The sequence below is a fragment of the Arachis hypogaea genome, chromosome 8 (assembly GCF_003086295.3).
Source record: "Arachis hypogaea cultivar Tifrunner chromosome 8, arahy.Tifrunner.gnm2.J5K5, whole genome shotgun sequence".
In the NCBI taxonomy this organism is placed as follows: Eukaryota; Viridiplantae; Streptophyta; class Magnoliopsida; order Fabales; family Fabaceae; genus Arachis; species Arachis hypogaea.
The window spans coordinates 24,911,058-24,935,670 of record NC_092043.1 but is presented as its reverse complement, the minus strand read 5'-3'; the positions used below and the strand labels follow the sequence as shown (position 1 = coordinate 24,935,670).

The window sequence follows — 24,613 nt, the reverse complement described above, 5'->3', positions numbered from 1 at the left end:
AACAAGTAATCTAAGTTGTTATGATGATACACCGGAGTGTGAAATTTGAATGTTGAACTAGGTCGCTTGCATGAAGATTAATTTAAATAACCAAGATACAAACGCTGCGCTAGCTGATTATTTTGAGTTTAGAATTAGAATTTTTCTTTTCTTTTTTTCTTCTTTTTAATTTTAAAGGGTAATCAAGAAATGGGCCATTGCGAGGAGCTACTGACAACAGTCAAACAAAGATTTATAAAAGCTTAATCATACATGGGTAAGCACATGGAATCTTCATTTTCTCCTTGGAAAAGAGATGATTTACTTTTATATACAAATTTGGCACTCTTATCCTTGTTAGGTCCAATTAAGAGAATATACTAATGCTAGCACTCTCCCAATATCTTAATTGTAATTAAAAGAATGGTATATATAGTAATTTTTGTTAAAGAAAAAAGCACATGTATGAGGGGCCTCTAGCATATATATGATATATAATATTAGAAAGAGTGGAAATGATTGTAACACGAGAGGTTATGAAGGAAGATTGGATTGGGACATAATTTTGATGATGATGGAGCAATGTGGTTGGACTAATTGAGTCTCACATGAATGCACGAAACCGAACAAAGAAAGAGAGAAAAGGTGGGGGACGCCCTTAATCTACAACAACATTAATCATTCATTCCCTTAATTTGTGGGGTAATTCAATTCTCCTTTATTCATTTATGTCAAAACTATTCACAACTATGTTACGTATTTATAAAAGCGTAGATATTCCAACCAAGATTTTATAATTGTCTTCATATAAAAATACTTCATTTTAACCATTGGATATAGATTTTAGGACTTGATTTTTATATGCTATAAAAGTGTTATCTTTGTTTAAAGTATAGCAAAATAAATAAGTCACTTTTTAAACCAAGATCATCATGAGAAGATATTTTTGTCATTTTTATTGGAGTAATTAGTTGAAAATGTGTAAAATAATACATCTATTCATACATAAATACATATAATAACTGATATGATAAATATTTTTCTTTTGTGCATAACATTTTTGAACTACTAAATCAAAAACTTAGATTTCATATTTTACTGAGTCAAGATTTGAAAAGCCTAACTTATTATCTATCACTATTAATGCAACATAATGCTTGACATTTTCTGTCTCTTCCTTCTTTTACATCAACAATAATGAGAAGACTCCCAGAAGATAAAAACAAAAAAATAGAAACAATAATGCAATATTCTAAATAAGTACTCTTAAGAACCTTCAAGTATTTATGTGCTCAGACCAGCAAATTTTGCTCAAATCCATCACGTCTCTTGATCATGATGAACAACACATAGTATCCTGTTATATATTAATAAATTTAATATCAATATGAAGGTATATAAATATCTACATAGAACAATACATAATTACTTCATTCCATTTGATGTTCCAAGTTACTATTTAAACTTAATTATTCAATTAAAATAACAGTACTACTATAATCTACTCACATGTGGATGACACTGACTAATAGCTGATTGAGCAGAAAACCAAACAAATTTATATAATTTCCCTCGTCATTATATTCAGCAAGTTGTGATATATAGTATATAGTAACAGACAGACAGAGACTAAGTTAAATTAAATGAAGCTGAAGATAATATTCCCAAAATTCAGAGCAAAACTATTAAACTATTTGAGTATTGACCTCAGTTAAGTCCAAAGGTAGTAGCATCAGTAAAAATTCTTTTTTGGTTAAAGAGAACAATAAAAGGCAATCTTGTATCTATAGTCTATAGTACTATACTTCTTTTTTCTCAATGCACTGCATATATAAATATTCTCACTATCACAACACTTTTGCTCATACTTCATCACTTCACAACACTCAATAAAACTTTGTTATTGCTGTGGCCACCTTAGCTTATGAATGATATAGCAATATTTAAGCCAAATATATAGTGTCATATTAGAAAAGAAAAATGGACAAAGTTGTTTTGATTGTGTTTGTGACACCATTACTCTTGTTCTTCATCCTCTTCTACAGAAGGATCACATGGCTTAGACTCATCAAATCTAAACACATGAAGAATCAACTTCCCTTAGGCACTCTTGGATGGCCTTTTGTTGGTGAAACCATTGAGTTTATTTCCTGTGCCTACTCTGATCATCCTGAGAGCTTCATGGACAAGCGTCGAAACATGTAAGTTCATTGCGGTTAATTTGATACATTCATATCTCAATTATCTCAAAATAAATTGTATTCAGATACATTAAATGCTTATATACAACTTGAATTTTTGCAGGTATGGGAAGGTGTTCAAGTCTCACATATTTGGGAGCCCAACAATTGTGTCCACAGATGCAGAAGTTAATAAGTTCATTCTGCAAAGTGATGCAAAGGCTTTTGTTCCTTCATATCCCAAGTCTCTGACTGAGTTGATGGGAAAGTCTTCCATTTTGCTCATCAATGGAAGCTTGCAGAGGAGAATACATGGACTAGTTGGAGCTTTCTTTAAGTCTCAGCAGCTTAAGGTTCAGATCACTAGAGAGATGCAGAACTATGTCCAACAATCAATGACTAATTGGAAGGAGGATCAACCTGTATACATACAAGATGAGACAAAAAATGTTAGCTTTCTTTCTTTCCTTCTTATTTCTCTGTTCTCTATCCATCTCCCAAGTTTGATATTTTGTCTTCAAATCCAAGTTTAGTGTGGTATCTTGGCCGAGATTAATAACTGTCACAAGAGACAAATACAAAGACACTGAGATAGTAAAGACGAAAAAAATCTGTTCAAAAACTAGACATTTGTGAATGTTACAAATGCAAAGTTGTATAACAAGGTGAAGCTCTCTTTCTCATTCTCATTAAGCTTGTTGAATTGTAAAAATAAAAATTATATTAGGTGACATAGTTATTTATCTGGCTCATACTTGAGTTTCAAGGTGAAATAGTAGACAGCAGCTAAGATTACAAAAGTCAAAAAATTCCAGTTGTCTTTTTCCGAGGTTCATAATCATTTTGCATGGATTATGCTGCCTTGAAAATGATATTCACAATTATTATGATGTTATATTATTTTTTAATATATCATACCAATTATCACCCCAGATTGCCTTTCAAGTACTAGTCAAGGCATTGATTAGTTTGGATCCTGGTGAAGAAATGGAGCTTCTGAAGAAACATTTTCAGGAATTCATGTCTGGCCTCATGTCTCTACCAATAAATTTGCCAGGAACTAAACTTCATCAATCCTTACAGGTAAGTGGTAAGTCATTAATTGGATTTTTTTTTTTATATTACTTCATGCTATGATTTTTAGCCTAATTGTTTTTTATTTTTTCAGGCAAAAAAAAAGATGGTGAAGTTAATGCTGAGAACTATTGAAAGTAGAAGAGAATGTGGAATCTCCAAAGTTCCAAAAGATGTAGTGGATGTGCTTCTGAATGATGAAAATGATAGGTTAACAGATGAATTAATAGCAGACAATATGATTGATATGATGATTCCAGGGGAGGATTCAGTGCCAGTTCTTATGACTCTTGCTGTAAAGTATTTATCAGAATGCCCTACTGCTTTGCAACAATTGAGAGTATGCCATTTTATTTTATTTTTTATTTTATTTTACAAATAAAGAAATTACATTAAAATTAGTTCCAGCATATTGTTCAGTTTCAAAATACTGTCACTCTTAATGATTTGGTTAATTAGTGGTTTTGCATAGTTACCTATTGGCCTAATATAAAACTAGAACAACTTTTTGTTATTTTATTATGAAAATTACATTTTGTGAAACCATGATGTCATTTCTTGTTCTGTTATTATTAAAGATTCTAAGTTCTATTCTTGGACAAATAGACAAAGTGGTTAATAGGCTTAGTCCTTGCTATGGTAGTAGGGATTAGACATTGCACCATGATAGCTATGTGACAAATTGACAATGAATGAACCCTATAAAGAGAAGCAGACATCACAATTGTAGAAAATTTCATCCACTTAAATTATATGTTAATGTCAAGGAATACCTGATTAATAATTCTTGGTAAACGATCAAATAATTTTGTTGTGGACAAAATTTAACTAAAGTGATTACTGATTAATCACTTCTTTGGTAAATGGTTCCACTGTTGGTAATAGGAGGAGAATGTGAAGCTTAAGAAACTCAAAGATCAGCTTGGGGAGCCCTTGAATTGGAGTGATTACTTATCATTGCCATTTACTCAAACAGTAAGTCAAACATAGATGATATATATTAAATTATATATGGTTTACTAATGCATTTGGCTTATAAAAAATGGTACGTGTATACCAAAAACTAGCTACTAAATTAGTTACTTAGTATGTATTTGTGTATAAATATATGTGTTGTTTTAATATTTTTAATGCGTATTTTCTTATATATTAGTTGTATTTTGATATACATATAGTATGGCTGCTTACTTATGCAGGTTATCACAGAAACTTTGAGGATAGGAAATGTAATAATTGGAGTTATGAGAAAGGCTATGAAAGATGTAGAAATAAAAGGGTATTTTATACCGAAAGGATGGTGTGTGTTAGCATATTTTAGATCAATTCATCTAGATGACAAAAACTATGACAAGCCTTACCAATTCAATCCATGGAGGTGGCAAGTAAGAGAAGCATATAAACTATAACACACGTAGTTGTTTATTGTCAATCTTCTAGTTATTTAGCAAAACAAATTGTTGGGGTGATGACAGGACAAAGACACAAGCACTTGCAATTTCACTCCTTTTGGAGGTGGACAAAGATTGTGCCCTGGCCTTGACTTGGCCAGGCTTGAAGCTTCTATCTTCTTGCATCACTTGGTCACTCAATTTAGGTGCTCATCGATTCTCATTCTGCATTTAATTCTCTATTAAATCACTTAACACATTGAATTTACTTCCAATAAAGTAACAGAATAGTTGAAAACACAAAGATACATGTCCAAGAAAATATATATGTACTACTAAATTCAGGTGAAGCCATAGATTCCACACATGTATGTATGTGATTATGCTATTTAAGAAATGACATAATTATAGAAATGTGTATATGTACAGGGCTAGAAAGGAATAATTGACTGGTCAAGCAACCTAAGTCCATGTGTTTGTCACTTTGTCTTCTTGTTGATGATGAGAACAAGAGAAATATTATTCAAGCATATACTATGTATTTACATAGTATGGAACATAAAAGGATGCATTTGTCTGTGATTTTGGGAGTGCAGAAAGTACCTTTCTTTTTCACATAATTTTTAGTATTGTTTAACATGTGATTGTGGTAGAGATGTTGTGTACATAATTTTATAAGAGAGACAATATTATATTTGATATGTTAAATAATGTGCAAATTACACAACTCCACTAAAAAAGAAACTTTATTTACTTATTGGAACTGTTTTCTTTTTTGTTTTTAGCTTGGAGACAAATTGCATGTTGTTGATATTATTCCTTAGGTCTATAGATCATGTCTTATTGCACCATCCTCTAGGAAGATACACTATGCTACAACTTGAGATTAGCTTGGTCCTCATAATAAATATGCAATCTTTAGTGCTTTTTTTCTGTTTTTGTATACTATAATACAAGAAAGTATAGTCATTGCTAGTTTGCTACCCTCTATATGACTACTAGTTAGGAATCTGAAACTCTCTTGGTGTTTTTCATGAACAGATGGTATGCAGAAGAAGATACAATTGTGAATTTCCCCACAGTAAGAATGAAAAGGAGGATGCCAATCTTGGTTAGAAGAGTGGAATCTTAGAGAAAATCTATGTATAAATTAACTGACAATAAAAAACAGTCAAAATTTATTTTATTTAATATTTATTAATTAAAACAAGTTTTGATTTTTTTTATCTCTTTAGCATTACGAAAAGAATCAGTAGAGAAAAAAAAGACAAGATGGAGAAGAATAGCTAGGAAAGAAAAAAAGGGGGTCCATAAAGAAGGTTGGTTAATATGTACACACGTGTGGGGAACTTTCATATATAAGGTTAATGAATTTGTCCCCTTTGCTTTTGTCTTTGCACATCAAGACAACACAAAACAAAAGGTTTCATCTTTTGAGGGACCCTCAATTAGGCATTTTACTTTTCACTAATTCTTCTTTCCCATTTCACCTTGTATGCATTTTTTTTTTGGTTTTAGAGAAGGGTAGATATGCTTTTTGTTGTTGTTCTTTCTTTTGTTAGCTTTTGGATTTGCTTTGGAAGAGGGTAGGGGAAAGATTGAATCAGAAGAGTAAGTGGAATAATAGTTTTGAGTTTAAGGGACCCATGTAATAATGATGAAATTCATAGGACAACTTGATGGAATTCTATATACCCCATAAAATATAAATGTATCATTCATGCTTGAGTTTTGATATGGAGATTATTGGGGACCCACAGCCACAAACACTTAGATCTGAATGAAGTAGTTCCACTTGTAACGGCGCCAAGATCATTTTGTGGGTCTAAGATTTTTTTTTTTAAAGTAAAAAGTTCTACACAACAAGCCGGAATAAGTAAAAATAAAATTATAATTTATAGTTATTTTGGCATTTGTTCTTAATCTATTCTTAATATATAAAAATAGATATATAAGTATGTACCACATTACTTTTGAGATAATTCTTATTAATGTCATCTCAGTAATATTGTTTACTTGGCACAATTTTAGAATCAACCATTTAATTCTTGTCAAATCAACTATTATTTCTAAATCAGCAAAAAAATTAAATATACAAATAAAAAAACTAAAAAATAGAATCTAATAAATTTGTAACCTACAAATACATTGAATTTATATTCCTATATTTATTATATCTTACCATTATAAACAATACAATAAATTTATAATCGCAACAATTAATTTATTAATTTTTATAAATAACTCCCTAAAAATAATAAATATCCATATTACAAATATCATAATAATATTATTAATCATAATAAATTTTACGTTATAAGTATTTAAATTTCATATTATTTAAACTACATATATAAGTCTCTTATCACTATTCCTTCACATAACATCAAATTTAGCACAAAAAATTTATTTTCGAACTGTACATTTCAAACTTACTCAATAGAGCATCATTCTTTCAGAGCAGAACGATTAGAAATCGAATAACTATCCAAGATCTAATGGCCATGCAATGAGAATTTGATGATCAGGTATGACAAAAAAAAATCACAACATGCATCGTATATTCATACTTACTCAAATACCATATACCTAATGATAACATAAATTGAATATTGTAATAGGAAAAGATCTTCACAATTTTAGCAACTATAAACGAAATTGATGACAAATTAGGATGGAACTATGTTAAATGTAAAAAGTGTTATATCTAAAAAAAGAAACAACTACATTTGTGGCACATGTAATCAAACACCACAATATCCAACAATAAGGTAACTCTATATACTTTTCATAATCTCATTTATCAAATTATTAATTGCTAACCCAATACTTATTTTAGGTTCATAATTCAATTAAAGATTTCAGATTAAAGTGTTACAACAATTTTTTTACTATTTGATGGCGACGCAAAAAGTTTATTAGGCACCACTGCTTCAAATCTAATGACATTTCAGAAAAAGAATGACATTGAAGCACCACCCCCATCAAGAGATTAAGGAGAAAAAAAACTATACAAATTCAAGACACATCTTCGGAAGAAGAACATACATATAAAGATGGAACTAAATAACACAATAGAAAGTGCATCAAACTCAACAATTCATAAAGAACATGTCTTCACAAGAACCTACGACAAAAAGGAAAAAGCAGCTACTCTAACAATTAACAAAAAAAAAAGGACGAGCGCCACATAAGATGACTAAGTCCATCAATTAAAACAAATGCAAAAATCAAACCACCAAATAAAAATGTCATTTTGTATAATTCCAACATCCAAATCTTTTGTACTACAAATTATTAAAAATAAAATACCTTTTAAATTTAATTTCAATTCACATATATTTAATTTATTTCTACAAAACATAACAATTTTTAATATTTATTATATGCTATCATTAATTTACCGTCCCGCACATCGCACGGATCTCATTTTAGTTGTCATTAATAATCATAGGAGCTAACACTTTGCTATTTTTAGTAGTTATTCACCGTTCTATTAATGATATCATTTACATCCACTTAAAAGATTTATTATTCTTTTCGAGCCAAACATTTCACACAACAACAAAGAACTAAGCCAAATATTCTTTTCAACCCAACTTTCAAAATGTTGTTTAATATTATTTGTAATTGTCCACAGTCTACCTAACGCAAACAACTAAACACATCACACCTTTTAAAAATACTCACAACTAATAAACAAGTGAAATATGTGCTCTACCTCTTTTTTACATAGTACATAAAACATATCTTTCTGACCAATAACTCATAATCGAGCCAATCTTTCTTTAGTGTTTACCTTTCTTACCAATACAAACTAAACAAATAATTCAACTCTTAGTAGAGCATAATCTCTCCATATAGTACTAGTGAAACTGTAACTGGTGATATCCTCTGGGACCATTTCTGCCTACATAACCTATACAAATGAGTTAGTAGAATAAAATCAATAAATGTCTTTTTTTTAAATCAAATTTTCATATGACTCGATCCTCTCTCACAGTAGTTAACTTGGCCAATTGTAAATTTGCTTGGAGCTGATTAAGTAACTCCATCTCTCATTGGAACAACTCCCTCTTGCATTGAAAATTTTAAATCTATTCTAGTCCATCCCAAAAATCATAATCCCCTATAACATAACTTTGTTGGTTTGAAATCGAGATAAGTCTTGAAAAGGTATCTTTCAAAGCACCGCTTTGTAGCCAGATGTCCTCCCAAAACCGAATCCTCTTTCCATTTCCTATCTCCCAACTCAAACCCCGAATCAATTTTTCCCTAACACGTTGATCAATAATCTGTAACCGACAAATATCCTTCCACAGACTACCCTGTTTAGGCACAAGTTGACTAACAAGCATCTCTAAAGGATTCAAGTTATTACACGAGCACACAATTTTATTTCATGACGGATCGTCTTCTTTTGAAAATCATCACCACCACTTAAACAAGAAGGCTGTATTACGAATTACTGTGTCTTCCACACTTAGACCACCTATTTTTTTCGGAGCTTGTACTAGTTGCCATTTTACTAACAGTATACCATCTTTCCCATCCTCCTTACTTCACAAAAATCTTCTTTGCAATAAAATTGGCTTTTTCGCCACAGATTTTGGCATTTTATATAAACTAAGATAATACACAAGCAGATTATTTAGGACAGACTTAATAAGAACTAGTTTACCCGCCTTATTGAGAATTTTTGCTTTTCACATACTAAATTTTGCTTTTACTTTATTTATCACTGGTTTCCAAGTCTTGACAAGTTTTGGATTTGCACCTAGAGATATTCCAAAATACTTTACTGGTAATGAATCCTCCTTGCATCCCAACAAACTGTACATCCTCCTCGTCCAGCCTTACTTGCAATTGACCGGAATCAAACTTGACTTTTCAAATTTGATGTTCAACCTAATATCATCTCAAAGCACCTCAACAACCTCTTATAACTCTTGATAGTGTCTTTTTCTTGGGGATAGAATATGATAGTATCGTCTGTAAACTGAAGATGAGACAGTTCAATACTATCCTTACCTACCAAAAGAGGCGTAATCCGACCATTTCGTACTGCCTCTCCAACTATTCGATGTAAAACATCCACGACCAGCACAAAAAAATAAGAGATAGGATCACCTTGTCTCAGGCCTTGTTCCATCCGAAAAGGCTTAGATGGAGATCCATTAATGAGGACCGACATAGATGTTGTACCTACACATTCTTTAACCCATTGCCTCCACTTTAGACCAAACCGCATCTTCTAAGCACCACTTAATTCTATCATACGCTTTCTAAAAATTCAACTTAATTATAGTCGCACATATCTTTCACACCTTTAATCATTAAACAATCTCGCACGTTCTCAATGTCCCATCATGTATTTTCTTCTTCTTTACAAATATACTCGGAATCTCTCCTACTAATCGTAATATTATTCTAGATCTAAGATTTTTACTTTTTACTAGTTTAAATAATTCTCTCTTTTTTGTACTTCTACATCTCATCAATACAATTCAGTTTTCAAAATAAACAAATTATTTGATAATCCATTGTTATCTTTAAACTATAGGCTAAAACAATTGTATATAATTTCAAAAAATCTGAATTTCTTTAAAACAGATTATATAGGCCATCAAAATTTTTTACAGTTTACAAAAGATAATATATATTTTCTTTTAGATTGTATAATTCTTCTCTAGTTTTTTGCAGGGTATAAAAAGTAAGAATTTAGATCTTCTAAATTCTAGATTTTTATTTTAGAAGAAAAAATGAGATCTTCCAACATTGAATGTTTTTTTTCTCATATTTTCTCTTAGTCTTACCTATAAAATAAATAGTGATAGATCATACTTTACTTTTTAAAATAAAATTTAAAATTTAGAAAATTCAAATTCAAAAAGTAAACTAGTTCATATCGATGTACATCACTTCAATCACTTATTTTGGTGAATTACATCAGAAAAAATATTTAAAAATTAATTTGTCAAATGTGGGATTGAACTTTTTATAATTCATTTATAAGAGAAATTTCTAAGAACCAAGAGTAAGTATAAAAACTGGGATAACAAAAGAATATGGATCAACAAATTCTTTTTCAAGTATGTTTTTTGTTCTATTTTCGGTATTGATATTGGGCTTCTCTATACAATGTTTTACTTATGGGCCATTATGTGTTAAAGAAACCCAATCTAACGTTGCACATTGCATTTAAAAGAATTAATGGGATCAGCCCAATCCAACCCAATTGTTGGCCCATTATTTTTAGACTTTGGAACGACGCCGTTGATGAGAATTGCGGTTGAGTCTTGTGTGTGTTTGCCTTCCGCTGCCGCAGAGAGGAGGAACAAGACCTTCTTTTCTGCTCTTCGATCACATCAGCATCACCCTACACCTTCATCTTCATCTTCGTCTTCTCCCTCTCACAAGGTTCGCTTTTTTTCCCGTAACCTCTCTCTCTCTCTCTCTCTCTCTCTCTCTCTCTCTCTCTCTCTCTCTCTCTCTCTCATATTGAAATCCGATTTCATTCATCTTTTCTTTCTATCATTCATTTTCCTAATTTCTGTTTACGTCAGCAGCGCTTCATTCATGATTCTAAATGAAATATATGATATCATATGTGTTTGTGAGATTATTATAGGTTGTTAGGTAGATAAGGTAGGCTTACTTCAAATGTCATCAAGGCACCGCGTTCATCACCGGGAACCCTTGAGTTCCCGCCGGGGTTACCCTTCCGACGCCCCTTATGCCCGCCCGCCTCCTCCCATTCCCCGCCCAGCCATCCCGCCGCCGCATCCCGCCGCCCTCCTCGAAGAAGAACTCGAATTGCAGCACGCCGAGATGCGTAGGGTTGTGGCCGACAACCGCAGGCTCATTGAGGACCGTGTGGTATTGCAGCGTGACCTTGCTGCTGCCAAGGAGGAACTTCACCGTATGAACCTTGCCATTGGTGATATTCGTGCTGAGCATGAGTTGCATTCCAGGGAGCTCATTGACAAAGGAAGGAAGATGGAGTCTGATCTCAGGGCTGCCGAGCCCCTGAAGAGTGAGGTTGCGCAGCTGCGAGCCGAGGTTCAGAAACTTAACACTCTTAAGCAAGAACTTACAGGGAAGGTTCAGACGCTTAATCAGGATGTTGCAAGGTTACAAGCTGATAATAAACAGATTCCCATGTTGAAGTCCGAGATTGATGGCCTACGCCAGGAGCTAATGCGTGCAAGGTGTGTGGCTCTGCTGTGATCGCAGTTTCCATATTCTGCTTCGAGCCCTTCTGTGATGTGCATTCCTGAATTTGTTAGCTTAAACTGATGGTGATTAGTTTTTTTTTTTTAGAACCATGGTGGATTATGAAAAGAAGGCAAACATAGAGTTCATGGAACAAAGGCAATCAATGGAGAAAAACTTGGTTTCCATGGCTCGGGAAGTGGAGAAGCTACGTGCAGAGCTTGCTAGTGTTGATGGCAGACAGTGGGGTGCTGGTATGACCTCTTTGTTATCCTTCTATAGATATCTTATTGTGTTTTATTAACTGTATGGGTTGTTAGAAAAGTTATAATTGCCTGATTTGATTTAATGGCTTGAATAAGGAAGGCCATTCAATTAAACCAATAGATGGCCTTAATAGAGTTGTATCCTCCATTTATTGATGATCTAAATAATTAAAATGATGATGTTTTGTTTTCTAATCATTTACAAAGGCGGGCCTTATGGAACACAGTTTGGTAGCCCCAAAGGGGGTTATCCCGCTCTGTATGCAGATGGATATGGACCATATGGCGTTCACCTGGTATGTGTCATCCTTAATTTATAAGTTTTAAATGTTAGGCTTCACCTGCAAGACTTTATTCACCTCTTATATGCTTCTGTCTAGGGTGCTGTGGAGAAAGGTCCTCTGTATGGGGCAGGTGCTACTTCAAGGAAAGGACCTGAGAAGTCTCGCACTAATCGCCGTTGAAATTCTAAGTGATCGCTGTTGGTGAAGAAGTGAGGCTTGCCATCACTTTAGCCCGTGTTAACACCATGGCTGTGATTGAGTTTGGCATCCTTCTATCTGTGCATGCCTCATCAATGCTTATTTTCTGGTTACAATTGGTTCGTAACTAGCATATATAGGTTTCGGTGTTGCTTTGTTTCGTATTTATAGGGAAAGTTGTTGCAATATGTCTTAAGTTCAAAACCTAGTATGATGAAACTGTTAAATTTATCTATCTTCCATTGATACATATTTCTCGTTTTTTTATTATTGCTTTTGGCCATTATTGTTGTCTATCTTTCTTCTGGGAAAGACATGTTTTAAATAATTCATGAGATGGAATGAGGTATAGTTCCCATGTGCTGAAACATGTTGCCTGAGATTCAGTATTTGATGGGTGATCGTGGATAGCTGTTTTAGAAGGCGATGGATACTTAAGTTGTATCATTATTATTATCGGTGCTCCTTGTTGAAGTTTTAGTAATCTAGCAATATGTTAAATAAATGGTGCTGCACAGGAGAGTGGATGTGTGATATTGAAATTAGTCCCATCTAGTGGGTAATTATTTCTGTCACAGCAGTCATCAGACAGAGAGGAACTTGGGGCATAATTTATATTAGGTATTCTGTTGTTTACTGAGGTGAACAAAATGAGAAGTTACAGTTTGACGGAGAATATAGAGTATGTTTCTTTAGGCTTGATGTGATAAATCTCAGTTATAGCTATTTCTAGGATTGGATAAACGTCACCGAAGAGCAGTATGGTGTTCCTCACCTGATGTATTTTATTAGGATTAGTCGTTGTAGTCCTGCAACTGATAAAGGAGGCATCCTGCATAAATTTTTGGGAATATAACCTTGTGGGTGATTATGTTGCTAATGGCTGAACGAATGTAAGATATCCATTTCCTGGAAATTAAGCTCTAGGGTTTCATATATAGTTAAGTTTTCGGGACTTTGTTTAGTTTCATTGCTGGAAAAGGTGCTTGTATTGACGGTGGCTGTAATCAAATATCGGATTTATATCGGATTTAATATACATGCCTGGAGAAGATGTTCGGCTTTTGAAATATTCAACCTTTTATTTTGTTTTCTCTGCTAAGTTGCTGGTGGTAACTACTGCTTTTTGCTGGCATGGATGATGGGTAGTGGATGGTGGAAGTGTGTTGCGTTTGTCCAGAAGCAGTGTTGTTTGTTGGTGCATACAATGTCCAATACCCTATGATACTTTGTCGTGAGGAAAACCCCAAGAACAATGAAATTGGATGGAGTGAGTACAGATTCAGAAGTATTTTGCACCACTATTTGGCCATGCTTTAAAACATGTTCAGTTTGATTGGACCTTGAATGCTCCAAACGATTAAGTGCTGTAGTGGTACATGTTAGAGCCTGATTTTATACAAGTGGATTTTCCCAGCAAGATGGTAGTGTATTAGGTCTTGTACTGCTCTTGTTCACTGTTTATTTGAAGAGGGCCAGAAATTGGCTGCTGTCGATGTAGAATGAGATGTATGCTAGCTTACAAATCTGACCGGCACTAAGATTCAAGGGGTAAGTTAGTTCTATACCCATTCTACATGAAGAGTGAATCTCATACATCAGGGAGTTTCCCATTCTTCATATTGGTTGGGGTGCTGAAATCATCACGATGCCCAAAATTCTATCATATGTCGTAACCATCACTTTGGAATATCTGAAGAGAAGACTTTCAACCTGAAGTATGTCTGGAGGCGAGCTGGGGATCTGAAGCTCATAGGCAAGTATTCTGCTTATTTTATTGGTCTAAATGATGTAACAAGTATGGAACTTGCTATGTGTTACCCTTCTGATTACCATCATCATTTAAAGGTTTAGTATTCTGCTTAATATAAACTAGTAGTTGCACACCTGTATTAGGTCACCGAGTTCCATCATCAGATTTTGTTTCTAGGAATGTTACCTAACCAGAAAATTTAGAGTAATGAATGCTTAGGAATCTAGCCTTCTAATTCGACTTTAAGCAGTAGTATAATATTAGCTGCAATGCATCCATTCCTACGAAATTGAATCTTCTGTATTCATATTTATTAGTTATGTGCTTTGACAATTGAAGCTGTCTGGAAAGCTAAAGGATGCAAAACCTTCACATAGGTCCCAGTTGTCATTATCAATCTAATAGGAGTGAAAGGAAGGTTGAGATATTGGTTTGTATCATAACAAATTGTTACATCGTTAAGTCCCGCATTACATGAAGATATCATACTCTGGAGTCCAACCTTTTTAAGGCAGTATCAGAACCAATCATGTGGCTGTCATTGTGGTGTGTAAGCTTCTACATTTTTTATGGATATGCAAAGACAGCCTTTATAAGTACTTTAGCATCCCTTTCCCCTTGAGCTAGATTTTGAAGTGAAGTTAAAGACTCACAATTTAAGACCTACTATCATTTTGTGAAGTATGGTTAATTGCTTCTGGAATACCTCACCATCCAATTAACTTGGATGGATTCATGGCTAAAGTTGGATGCTTGCAACTTATAGGTTGAATTCCTTTCAAGTGGTGAGTTGATGTTGCTACTTCTCTCAGTAATTCATGTAGGCTATATTAATTTAGGAGCATTAACCCAGGGCTAGTAGTTACTGCTGACTTGAACATGAAGCACTCGGAGTTGGCTGTCTCTAGAGTAAGTTTGAGTCTTCTGTAGAAAAGATGAATAGTCAGCTTCCCTGGGGAGTCAGAGGCTTTGGAGTTGCTTATAATGCTGTTCCAGTGTCCAACTGGATTGGAAAATACCAGGACTCATTTTCATTATAACAAGTACTTTAGTGATTAATGTCATGAATCTCGTGAGGAGGTTTTTGTTCCACTTGGTCAGGATGAAGGATGCTAACGGTCATTTGGCTTCCTCATTAGTTTCTTATAGTTTCAAGATTGCTCCCTTATCTTGCAGTTCTCATTTTATTTTGTTTTGATAATGCTTTTCTATATGATATGGCATTAAGAGTAATGTTCATGCACTTGTCTTTTTTATGTATATATTCAAGTAACTAATGTTTTCTATTATTGTTGCAGATGAGAGGCTGGGAATTTTGTAGGGGACTCTGAAATGAGGAAAACTTTTCACGTCTTTTGGCCTAAATGTTGCAAGATTTTGAGGAACAACAATATATTCTTGATTGATTTTGAAATGCAAATGGGATGTATTTTCCCATTATGGGCTAAAGACTGTTCAATCAAGAGGATATACTTAGATAGCTTGTTGCGTCAAGGTAAACTATATATTCTGATATTAGATATGAAGCTTCGGTGGTAGCCACGGATTGTTTCGACTTACAAATGGTAATGCTGAAAGTTGTGACACAATTTTTGTCTGGTAGATGGATCATGAATGATTGCTTCAGATGTTGCTAAATGTGGTTTCTGGAGGAAGGGATGTCTCAGTTTAGATATTTTTCAACACATGCCTCAAATTCAGGTTGATGCAGACTACTTCACACCACCAATATTTGAAGCTAGGCCAATGAAGCCTGCCTTAAGGTCGTTGCTATATAATCAGATTTAGCTTGAAATCTGTTTGATAGTCATTTCAACGCTTCTCCGCACACATTTTCATGATCATGTGTTATACATGACAAAGAACTTTACCTATTATCATTTGATTATTCATTATTCCATCGAGATTTTTCATATAACCGCCACCGTTCCGTAACCGTGTGTTCCATGCATTGTACTTCCCTGGACTCAAATATGTTTCACAGATTCGATTTAGTGTACCTTTTGCTGCTGTTACAGATTTTTTTTTAAGTTAATCTATGAAGATAAGCATTTTTTGTTTTCCGTTCTCCTTCAATAACTAGACTAATATAGCTGCAGATGAAGCATTATAATTTTATTGATGTTATGCTGAGATTTGCATGACCAGGACTCTTTGCTCGGAAATTAACTGCGATTTGATTTCGTTCACTGTTAGGATTTCACTCAGAAATTCGTTTTTCATACAACTCAGAGACCAATGGAAAGACAAGTTTATTAAGTAATTTGAATTTACATCGATTGTTGTCTCAGCCTCTTGTCAACACCAATCATCACAAATGTACAAGGTCTCTGCTTTTTCAGAATCATAAATTCATAATGTACATGAACACTACTGAAGGGAAAAGGGATATATATATATATATATATATATATATATATATATATATATATCTTTTGGTTGTGAAGGGAAAAGGGATATACACAAAAGAATTGTTAGTCTTGTTTTTGTGTGCCCATATTGCTAAGTCGTAAATAGAGGGGGTAGTAACTTAGACCTCTTTCCTTTCACTAAACATTTTGTATCAGGAAAATAATCCTCACCATTAGGCATGTCCTCTACACACCCTTCTTGTGTTACCATAATGGGGTATGTTACAAGGTGCACCCCCTCCATGTCCACAATCTCTTCATTCCTGTACACTTGCCACATTTTATCTCCTATCAACCGCATTCTATGCACACAATCCAACCTTTCCGGCTCCAAGAACAGTTCATCGGTGCTCTGGGTGTGTTCATACCACAGTGACATTCTGTATGCATGAATATCACCATGATTCATGAGTTTGTCAGACTCAGCTCCATCTTGAGACTGGTAGCATCCTATAGCAATCTCTGTGTCCCTTTGTCCATCCATGGATCTTTGGTTCACATTGGCTGATCCTATTAATATGTATAGGTCGTCCACTATTCATAGAAAGAAGCAACAAAATTAAGCACTTTCATAGAATGAGCAACATAAGTTACTTTAACTAATCAACAATAATGTAATGATTTCATACCAATCATGATCTTGGAATGGACATAAACCATGAACCTTCTGTTTTTCTGTGCATTCCAGTATTGTGTTTCATGATGTGGAGAATGTGGTGGAAGAAACTCATCTATTCCCTTCTGTTCCCTATTCGCAAGGCAGAAGAAATTCAAGTAGTCTCTTGGGTGCCCAGGTTCACCACTTTCTTGTATTGCTTCTCCAATTAATCCATACATCATTGCCATTGTTTCTCTGGTCCAATGCAGTATATCTTGAACTGGTTCACTTTCAGGAACACCTTCTGGCCACATTGGTATTACTATGTACACTGCAAACCTCTCTTTTGCTTTGATCTTACTAACAACCTTGAGTGCAATCTCAACTGGAATCAGATTTCCACAGCCACTATAACTATCTTTCTCCCACAAATGGCACCCTCCAATGAAATATTGGTTCTCAATATATATGAACTTATCGGCGCGCCTAATCGCTTCCACATAAGCCTCATGTATGCTTCTCTCAACAGTAAGCTTTCTAAACATTTGACTAGCAGATACATGATCAATTGACCGATATACCTGAACTTTCCAATCCCTCTCAGAGGGATTACTTGCAAAAGAAGGATAGAGCTTTACTAAGGTGTTGGCAGGGACTAGAAGAGAAGGATCACATTGTTTTGTCCATCTTTGCTCAAAATTTGTTAAAACATCCCATGCAGCCTCACCAGTTACACAAGCATGAGCATCATGCCATGGCTCTCTTGGCCCTCCTTTGTTGAGGCTAGCTCCTGCAATGTTTGTCTGGTAGAAGTCATGGTAATGAGATTCCTTGTCAAGTGTTCGGAACAATGAGTGTGTCTCTGTGTCGTACCGGCCATCACAGAGATCAACACCACCCAAGAAGCTCAGAATCTCTCTTTCATTAGCAGAGTTGTTGGGTGCTCTGGTGTCCACAGTTATAGTTTTCTGGTGGTGAGCAAAGACTGTGGGGAACTTATGGTGTAATCTTGGACATTTTCTGCATATTACTTTTGTGTGTTTGAAGTAAGCAAAAGATTCTTCATCATGGGTGTTCATAACACCTTTGATCTTAATTAAAGGCAAAGATGTCTCATCATCCCAAATCATAATCCTCACAGCCACTCCTTCATCTGCTTTCCTCTTCAATAGTTCACCCAACTTTACTTCTCTGGCATGTGGGATTTCTGTTTGAGGATCTCTAACCTGAACAAAATAGCATGAGTGCAACTTTATCAAAACCAACATGTATATGATAAAAAATGGTATGAATCATATGATATTTATTATTTACCAGAATCATGTTGGGATTGAAGGACCACCCTGCAATGTAAATTAAATACTTTGCACCCTCAATTGCTTTGTAGACATCCTCCCATAGATTTCTTGGTGCTCCACATAGATCAAAAGGAGGTTGAAAATCATGTGAATGATGAGCATCATGATAGAGCTTAACTTGACAATTAGACCTCTGAGGGAATGTAGCATCATTAATCCCTTTATAATCCCCATTGCTAATTATCTTTGCCCAACTTGTCTCCAAATCTGCTGGCTTAAACCATAATATGAACCTCAACTTGAGTTGTGTGCTTGGTTTTCCATTTTCCATTAGGAGGGGGAGGAAACCATTCATGAAGCTTCCTTCTTTCAATTGTTGAGCCTTAATTTGGAATTTTCCCAATATGGAACATGGTGTTTTCAGAGTGATGGTGATGGTTGAATCACTTGGATGAGCACATTGAATCTGAAAGGTTTGGTTCCACACACGCCCTCTTTCTTGTGTAGTTTTTGCCATCACCTTGTTGCCTATTTTGATGGTCACAAAAGCTGGCTTTCCATTTGGCCATAGACACTGTTAAAAGAGACATTATTGAAATTAGCAAATTGGCATGCAGTTTATTCAAATTGACAGTTATTTCGAAACTGAGAGAATAATGTAAATACTATATAGAATGATAGTTATCTAAAACTCACATTAAAGGGAAATGAAGGCGAATAAGGTGTGGCATCAAAGATAGTAGCTTCAATTGTTCCATGGAGAAGAGAATGCTTTTCTTCCATTACTGCCATAACCTTGTAACAACTTTTTCACAATGAGAAAACTATCAACTTTGCTTTGACTTTTGAGGTAAACTGAATATTGTCACATTACTATTTTTTTTCCCCCAATATGATCACATTTCATATATAAAGGTTCTATGAGGTTGGTGGTGCTACATAATGCAGATGAAGAAGCAAAAAGAAGGGACCTTAAAGTGCAATTAAACTGTTAGAGGGGAGCTTGGAAAAACTTGTAGTTAACCTTCCAACAAGTTTTCGCTTGAAGCACAAGTTTCTTGTACTCAAAACACAGGAAAAGACCAAATCAATATGATGGTCAATTAAGAAGAATATGCAGAGGATTAAGAGGCTGACTTTGTTATATTAATCCTATATTAATTAATTAATTAAAGCTGGAACAGTTTTGTTGGATTCAAACAATTTCGTGTCAACTGCATCACCACTAGAATTTCTAGTCGTATTAATTATCAACTAGAATAATGATTTTCTTTTTATCAAATTGAATAGATTGAGTATCTTAATCTCATACATGGTTCACCACCATGCATGATGAATCCCAACCGTGAAGATTATGAAACATAATTCATCAAATACGTGAAGGTTTGACAATGTTGAATGTGTCACATTATTCACTTTCTTTTGATTAACATAATTGGTTGATGAGTGCCTTGCGGGATTGACAACTTATCAATACTTAAGATTCCGGAATAAAAACATGGTGGTGGAAAAAAATTAATTAAGAAACCAAAGTGTCACTGTCGTCTATTGTCTTGTTTTCAAATATGTGTTAATTAAGAGTATATGCGAAACAAATTATGCTCTTCGATATCAAGCTAACAACTATCCATGGCGTGTGCCTTGTGGGAAACATAAAAAATCATTTTTTAATGGAAGAAAGTTGCATTTGATTTTTCATTAATTATTCTTTGATTGCTCTTATTCTCAAATTGAAGTTTTCTAATGAACATCTTATAGTTAATTATAATAGAATTTCACATCAAGCACTTTTGCCACAAATTTTATTTTATTAATTATATGTGACTGTTATACTGACGTGACGATGTTATGTATTAAAAGAATAAATAGGTTTCTAACAAAACACGCATTTTGCAATTACTCAAAACTACGTATTTTAGTGAAACTAATAGGACTTAGGAGGCATTCATTGGTACATATTAGGTATGTTCTCTTTTAAAAATAATACTAAATTTCAAACTTAGGTGATAATTTATTCACAGTTGTTTTCAATCAATTGATTAGATAATTTCACAAATTTAACTAAATTATCACCTAACAGTTTTTGACTATCAATTTCAGGTAAAGAAAATTGCATGTGAGCATTTATCTAAGTTTTAATGTGAACAAACATCACATATGTTTGGTTTGGCAGTGATCATATAAGGCTGTTGCCCAAATTATACGATATTTATGCCTAACCACAAATCAGTAGTAATGGGCCATCCCACTCCAAAACAACTTGGACTTAAGAACATCCTTAAAATATTAACACACATTGTTAACTAAAGGCCTAGGCCCAGCTTTATGTTAATAAACCACTTTGCACCCTACATTATATTACCTGATAATAATTTTTGAAAAAAAAATTAAATAAGTTCTTAACTTTTAAATTCGAAAACATATAATTTTTTAATTAATTAAAAATATAAAAAATATATTTTTTAAATATAAAATATTTTTAAATATAAAATATTTAAATTTTTTATTCAAAATATACAAAAATAAATTAATTTATTAAAAAAAATTAACTATCTTACGTTCTGAAAAATAAAAAAACATTTTTATAATTTTACTTAATCGATGATTTATTTACCTTTCAGATCAAAAAGATCGGAATCTATTTATCGTTTACTCTAATTTTTGGGCAAGGTTAGATTTGATTTGCGGGCATCTATGTTGGCACTTGGCAACTAATCTAATAGCACAACAACTACTAGAATAGATGAAATTCTTCATTAACCATCAAATCATATTGATGATGATGATGGATCCAAATCACAGTTCTGCACCATCACTAATTTATATCTTCACAAAAATCTTGTGTTTAGTAGTGCATGGTCAAAAAGGGAACACTACATACTATATCATGTTTATTCATAAAAAAATTCATTAACGAAATCATAGTAATACATGAAATGTGGATCAAGTGAGTTGTCATGTTGATGATGTTTATGCTTATTTGACCAAATAGACCAAACTTTTAAAAAAATGCATAAGAAAGATTTTTTGGCAATGTTCTGGGACATTTCATAGTGGACACGTGGCTTTTCTTACTTGGTCACACGTTGTTTTATTATTTGCTTTGGGTTTAGTTATAGTCGTTACATTGCCGTCGCCTTTTGTTTTTTGATTTGCCGTCCCTACAATGTTTTAAGTGCCCTTATCCACCCAACTCATGTCCTCTCCAAATTCAATTATAAATTTCATAATATTGTTGCTGATTCATTGCTCAATTATACTTTATATATATAGTATGTAATATCTTTATTAAAAAAAAAGTTATAATTCCAGTTCTATTACTATGATTTAAATTGTATATATGTTATGATGTGTGACATTGTTTTATGTTCATCACTTTGTTCAAACTTAGAAATTATCATAATCTAATGAAAGAACTATATCATGTTTCGTCATTAGAAGCTTTAAACCTTAGATAAAAATAAATAAATATATGCTACGATAACATAAAAGGATTTTTTATTTAAATAAATAAAATAAATGTAATAATTACCGAAATAAATAATTTAAAAAATATTTACCGATTTATATTTACCAGTCATGTCTTGTTTACACTGTAAACGAGAAAAAATTGCATGCATCTCATTTACAGTATAAACGAGATATGACACGTCAGCTGAAACATGGTTATCTCGTTTACACGGTAAATGAAATAGACCCTTATTTCGTTTACACGGCCGAACGGCGCCTATAAGTATAAGTCGTTTACAACCTGTTTTTGGACCCCATTTTGACTTAGTCAAACTCTTTCTCCCCTCTTTTTACCCTTTCCAACCATATTTGAGACCGATACAGTGATGGCACGCCAGGCGAAAAATGACGGAGACATTAATAGACTAAACGAGGCGTCGCATTACGCCAGGGTGACTGACTTCGGGGTTAGTTGCATTCTGTTCGGTTAATCTAAGTATATGGACATTGTTAGGGTAGTCTCGTAATGACAAGTACTGAGTAAAATGCTAACTAGGAATTGGACTATATGATGAATTTAGAACAATATTTGCTTGTGTAAAATTGGAATGACTCAATTAAGATTTGCTTACCGACATAAGTAATTTAAAGACATTTGTAGAGTAGAGAAATGGTAGAATGTTCTTAAGTAGTAGTAGTAGTACTTTGTTCTTATGTAGAGTACAAAAATTTATTATTATCTCTTTATAGGTTAATTTTTTTTTTCATTCCGCAGAGGCCTCTCCTTCTACTGTTCCGACGAGTCAGCCATACCCTTCCTCCACTGGACGCTATCGTTTCGTATCTGACCGAGGCCGGATTCGGCAACACAGTGCCCCTCAGGGACTTCACATTTGACAATTCCCTAATTTTGGCACTCGTAGAGCGATGGCGTTCGGAGACACACACGTTTCATCTCCCGTGGGGTGAGATCACTATCACGCTGCAGGACGTGGCGTACCACCTAAGCCTACGCGCACACGGGAACCCCGTTGGGGGGTGCCTTCGTGACTTTGGTAGGTGGTACGGCACGGAGACGTGGGCCATGGTGGAGCAGCTGCTTAGTGCCAGGCCTCCGGTAGTGGCACAGCAGGCTGCGCAGAGGAAGGAGTCGTTCACGCTGAAGCTGGTTTGGTTGTGTGATCGTGTCCGTCAGATGCCTCCGACCGATGATTCTGAGACCCTCTGATAGTATGCCCGATGCTATATTATGTTACTGATTGAGGGTATCTATTGACAGACAAGTCCAACAACCTGGTGCACGTATGGTGGCTACCGCTTCTCCGAGACTTCGCGGAGTGTAAGGCATTATCTTGGGGCTCTGCTGTGCTGGCCTGGACTTACCAGTCACTCTATTTGGCGGTATAGCAGGGCGTCATGGACATCGTCAGTTGCACTCTGCTTTTGATGAGTTAGATTTATTAGAGGTTTTCTCAGTGGTGTCCACCAGATAAAGAAGTCTACCAGTATCCGCTAGCTGCAAGGTAACCAAATATTACTTTTTCATTTCGCGTTAAACATTGTTGTTAATTCGTATGGTTTGTTACTTAATGAATCGTATATATCTCTGTTACCGGGTGCCCTTCAACACTACATTGATGCACTCGGACAGATTTGTCGTCATGTGACCAAACCGACGCCCGCTGTCGCAATGTTGTAGCCAAATCTCCTTCCTGAAACGACCAGCCCAGTCAACCATTGCTGGGGAGACTCCTCTCAACGCATCCATGTACCACTCGTAACCGGCCTTGCTTGGACTATAAGCAGCGTTAATGAGGTATCTCTTACCCTCGGCTGACTTGAACCGAGTCATGAAATTCACAGCCATGCGTCTTATGCAGTAAGCATGGTAGGCTCTTGGGGGATGCCAAACACTGTCATCAGAGCTAAGCGCCGTCTTGTGGGGTGACGTGGCGTCTTAGATTAGTTAGGAAGAACGACCATGACTCGGTGCTCTCGGACTCCACATTGGCAAAAGCAATAGGCAGGATTTTGCTATTCCCATCTTGCGCCACCGCAATAAACAACACACCACCATACCTGCCATACAGACGCGTACCATCTACAGAGACAAAGGACACATGATGGGAAAGACCAAAATACCTTGTCGAACATACTGCAGTCACGTACCAGGAGGTGTCCATCGTAGAACGGTTTGACGCGTAGGTCACAAATGATACCAGGAAAATAACTCTGTAGTGCCTGAAACAACTTTGGAACCTTATTGTACGACTCTTCCTAATCCCCATAGATTTGTGTAATTGTCTTCTGCTTGGCCATCCACACCTTTCTGTAGGATGGTTTGAAGTGATAGCTTGCTGGACCACACCTTGCAAAACCGGAATGCTTACAGAGGGTTGGACTGAATCAACGAAAAGATGATCCTACAGATCAGACTGCTGTCTAACTGATGATGGTCTTGAGACATGGTGGGTGCTAGACAACTGTGCACTCCACCCACCCTCCGAACCTCCCAGAAC

The 24,613-nt window shown here is 34.8% G+C and overlaps 3 protein-coding genes across 8 annotated transcripts; 2 read left to right on the top strand and 1 right to left on the bottom strand.

Annotated features, from left to right (window-relative positions):
• The first annotated feature begins 1,777 nt into the window (after positions 1-1,777).
• LOC112706501 (3-epi-6-deoxocathasterone 23-monooxygenase CYP90D1) lies at positions 1,778-6,356 on the top strand. Of its 2 annotated transcripts, none has more exons than XM_025757843.3 (8): positions 1,778-2,180; positions 2,284-2,608; positions 3,093-3,242; positions 3,328-3,573; positions 4,119-4,208; positions 4,430-4,615; positions 4,706-4,827; positions 5,051-5,376. In XM_025757843.3, the coding sequence occupies exons 1-8, from the start codon at positions 1,960-1,962 to the stop codon at positions 5,064-5,066; spliced, it is 1,356 nt and encodes a 451-aa protein (XP_025613628.1). In that variant the 5' UTR covers positions 1,778-1,959; the 3' UTR covers positions 5,067-5,376. The 2 variants fall into 2 exon arrangements, with proteins under 2 accessions (XP_025613628.1, XP_025613627.1); XM_025757842.3 differs by lacking the exon at positions 5,051-5,376 and adding an exon at positions 5,663-6,356 and having other exon boundaries at positions 1,834-2,180.
• Positions 6,357-10,896: 4,540 nt separating this feature from the next.
• LOC112706503 (protein FLX-like 3) lies at positions 10,897-16,400 on the top strand. 5 transcript variants are annotated; one of them, XR_011864652.1, is made up of 7 exons: positions 10,898-11,041; positions 11,253-11,832; positions 11,945-12,090; positions 12,310-12,398; positions 12,483-12,595; positions 15,636-15,832; positions 15,941-16,400. XR_011864652.1 is itself a non-coding variant. In XM_025757847.3 (6 exons), exons 2-5 carry the CDS (start codon positions 11,285-11,287, stop codon positions 12,564-12,566), a joined length of 867 nt encoding a protein of 288 aa, XP_025613632.1. In that variant the 5' UTR covers positions 10,897-11,041; positions 11,253-11,284; the 3' UTR covers positions 12,567-12,595; positions 15,636-16,400. The 5 variants fall into 5 exon arrangements, 2 of the variants coding, with proteins under 2 accessions (XP_025613632.1, XP_072056978.1); XR_003155784.3 differs by having other exon boundaries at positions 12,483-12,703; XR_003155783.3 differs by having other exon boundaries at positions 10,897-11,041; positions 12,483-12,703; positions 15,636-16,400.
• Positions 16,401-16,774: 374 nt separating this feature from the next.
• Positions 16,775-19,564, bottom strand: LOC112706500 (phospholipase D alpha 4-like). Its single transcript, XM_025757841.3, has 4 exons — positions 19,341-19,564; positions 18,661-19,218; positions 17,378-18,572; positions 16,775-17,282 (listed from the first exon to the last, which is right to left on the bottom strand). The coding sequence occupies exons 1-4, from the start codon at positions 19,434-19,436 to the stop codon at positions 16,840-16,842; spliced, it is 2,292 nt and encodes a 763-aa protein (XP_025613626.1). The 5' UTR covers positions 19,437-19,564; the 3' UTR covers positions 16,775-16,839.
• Between the last annotated feature and the right edge of the window lie 5,049 nt (positions 19,565-24,613).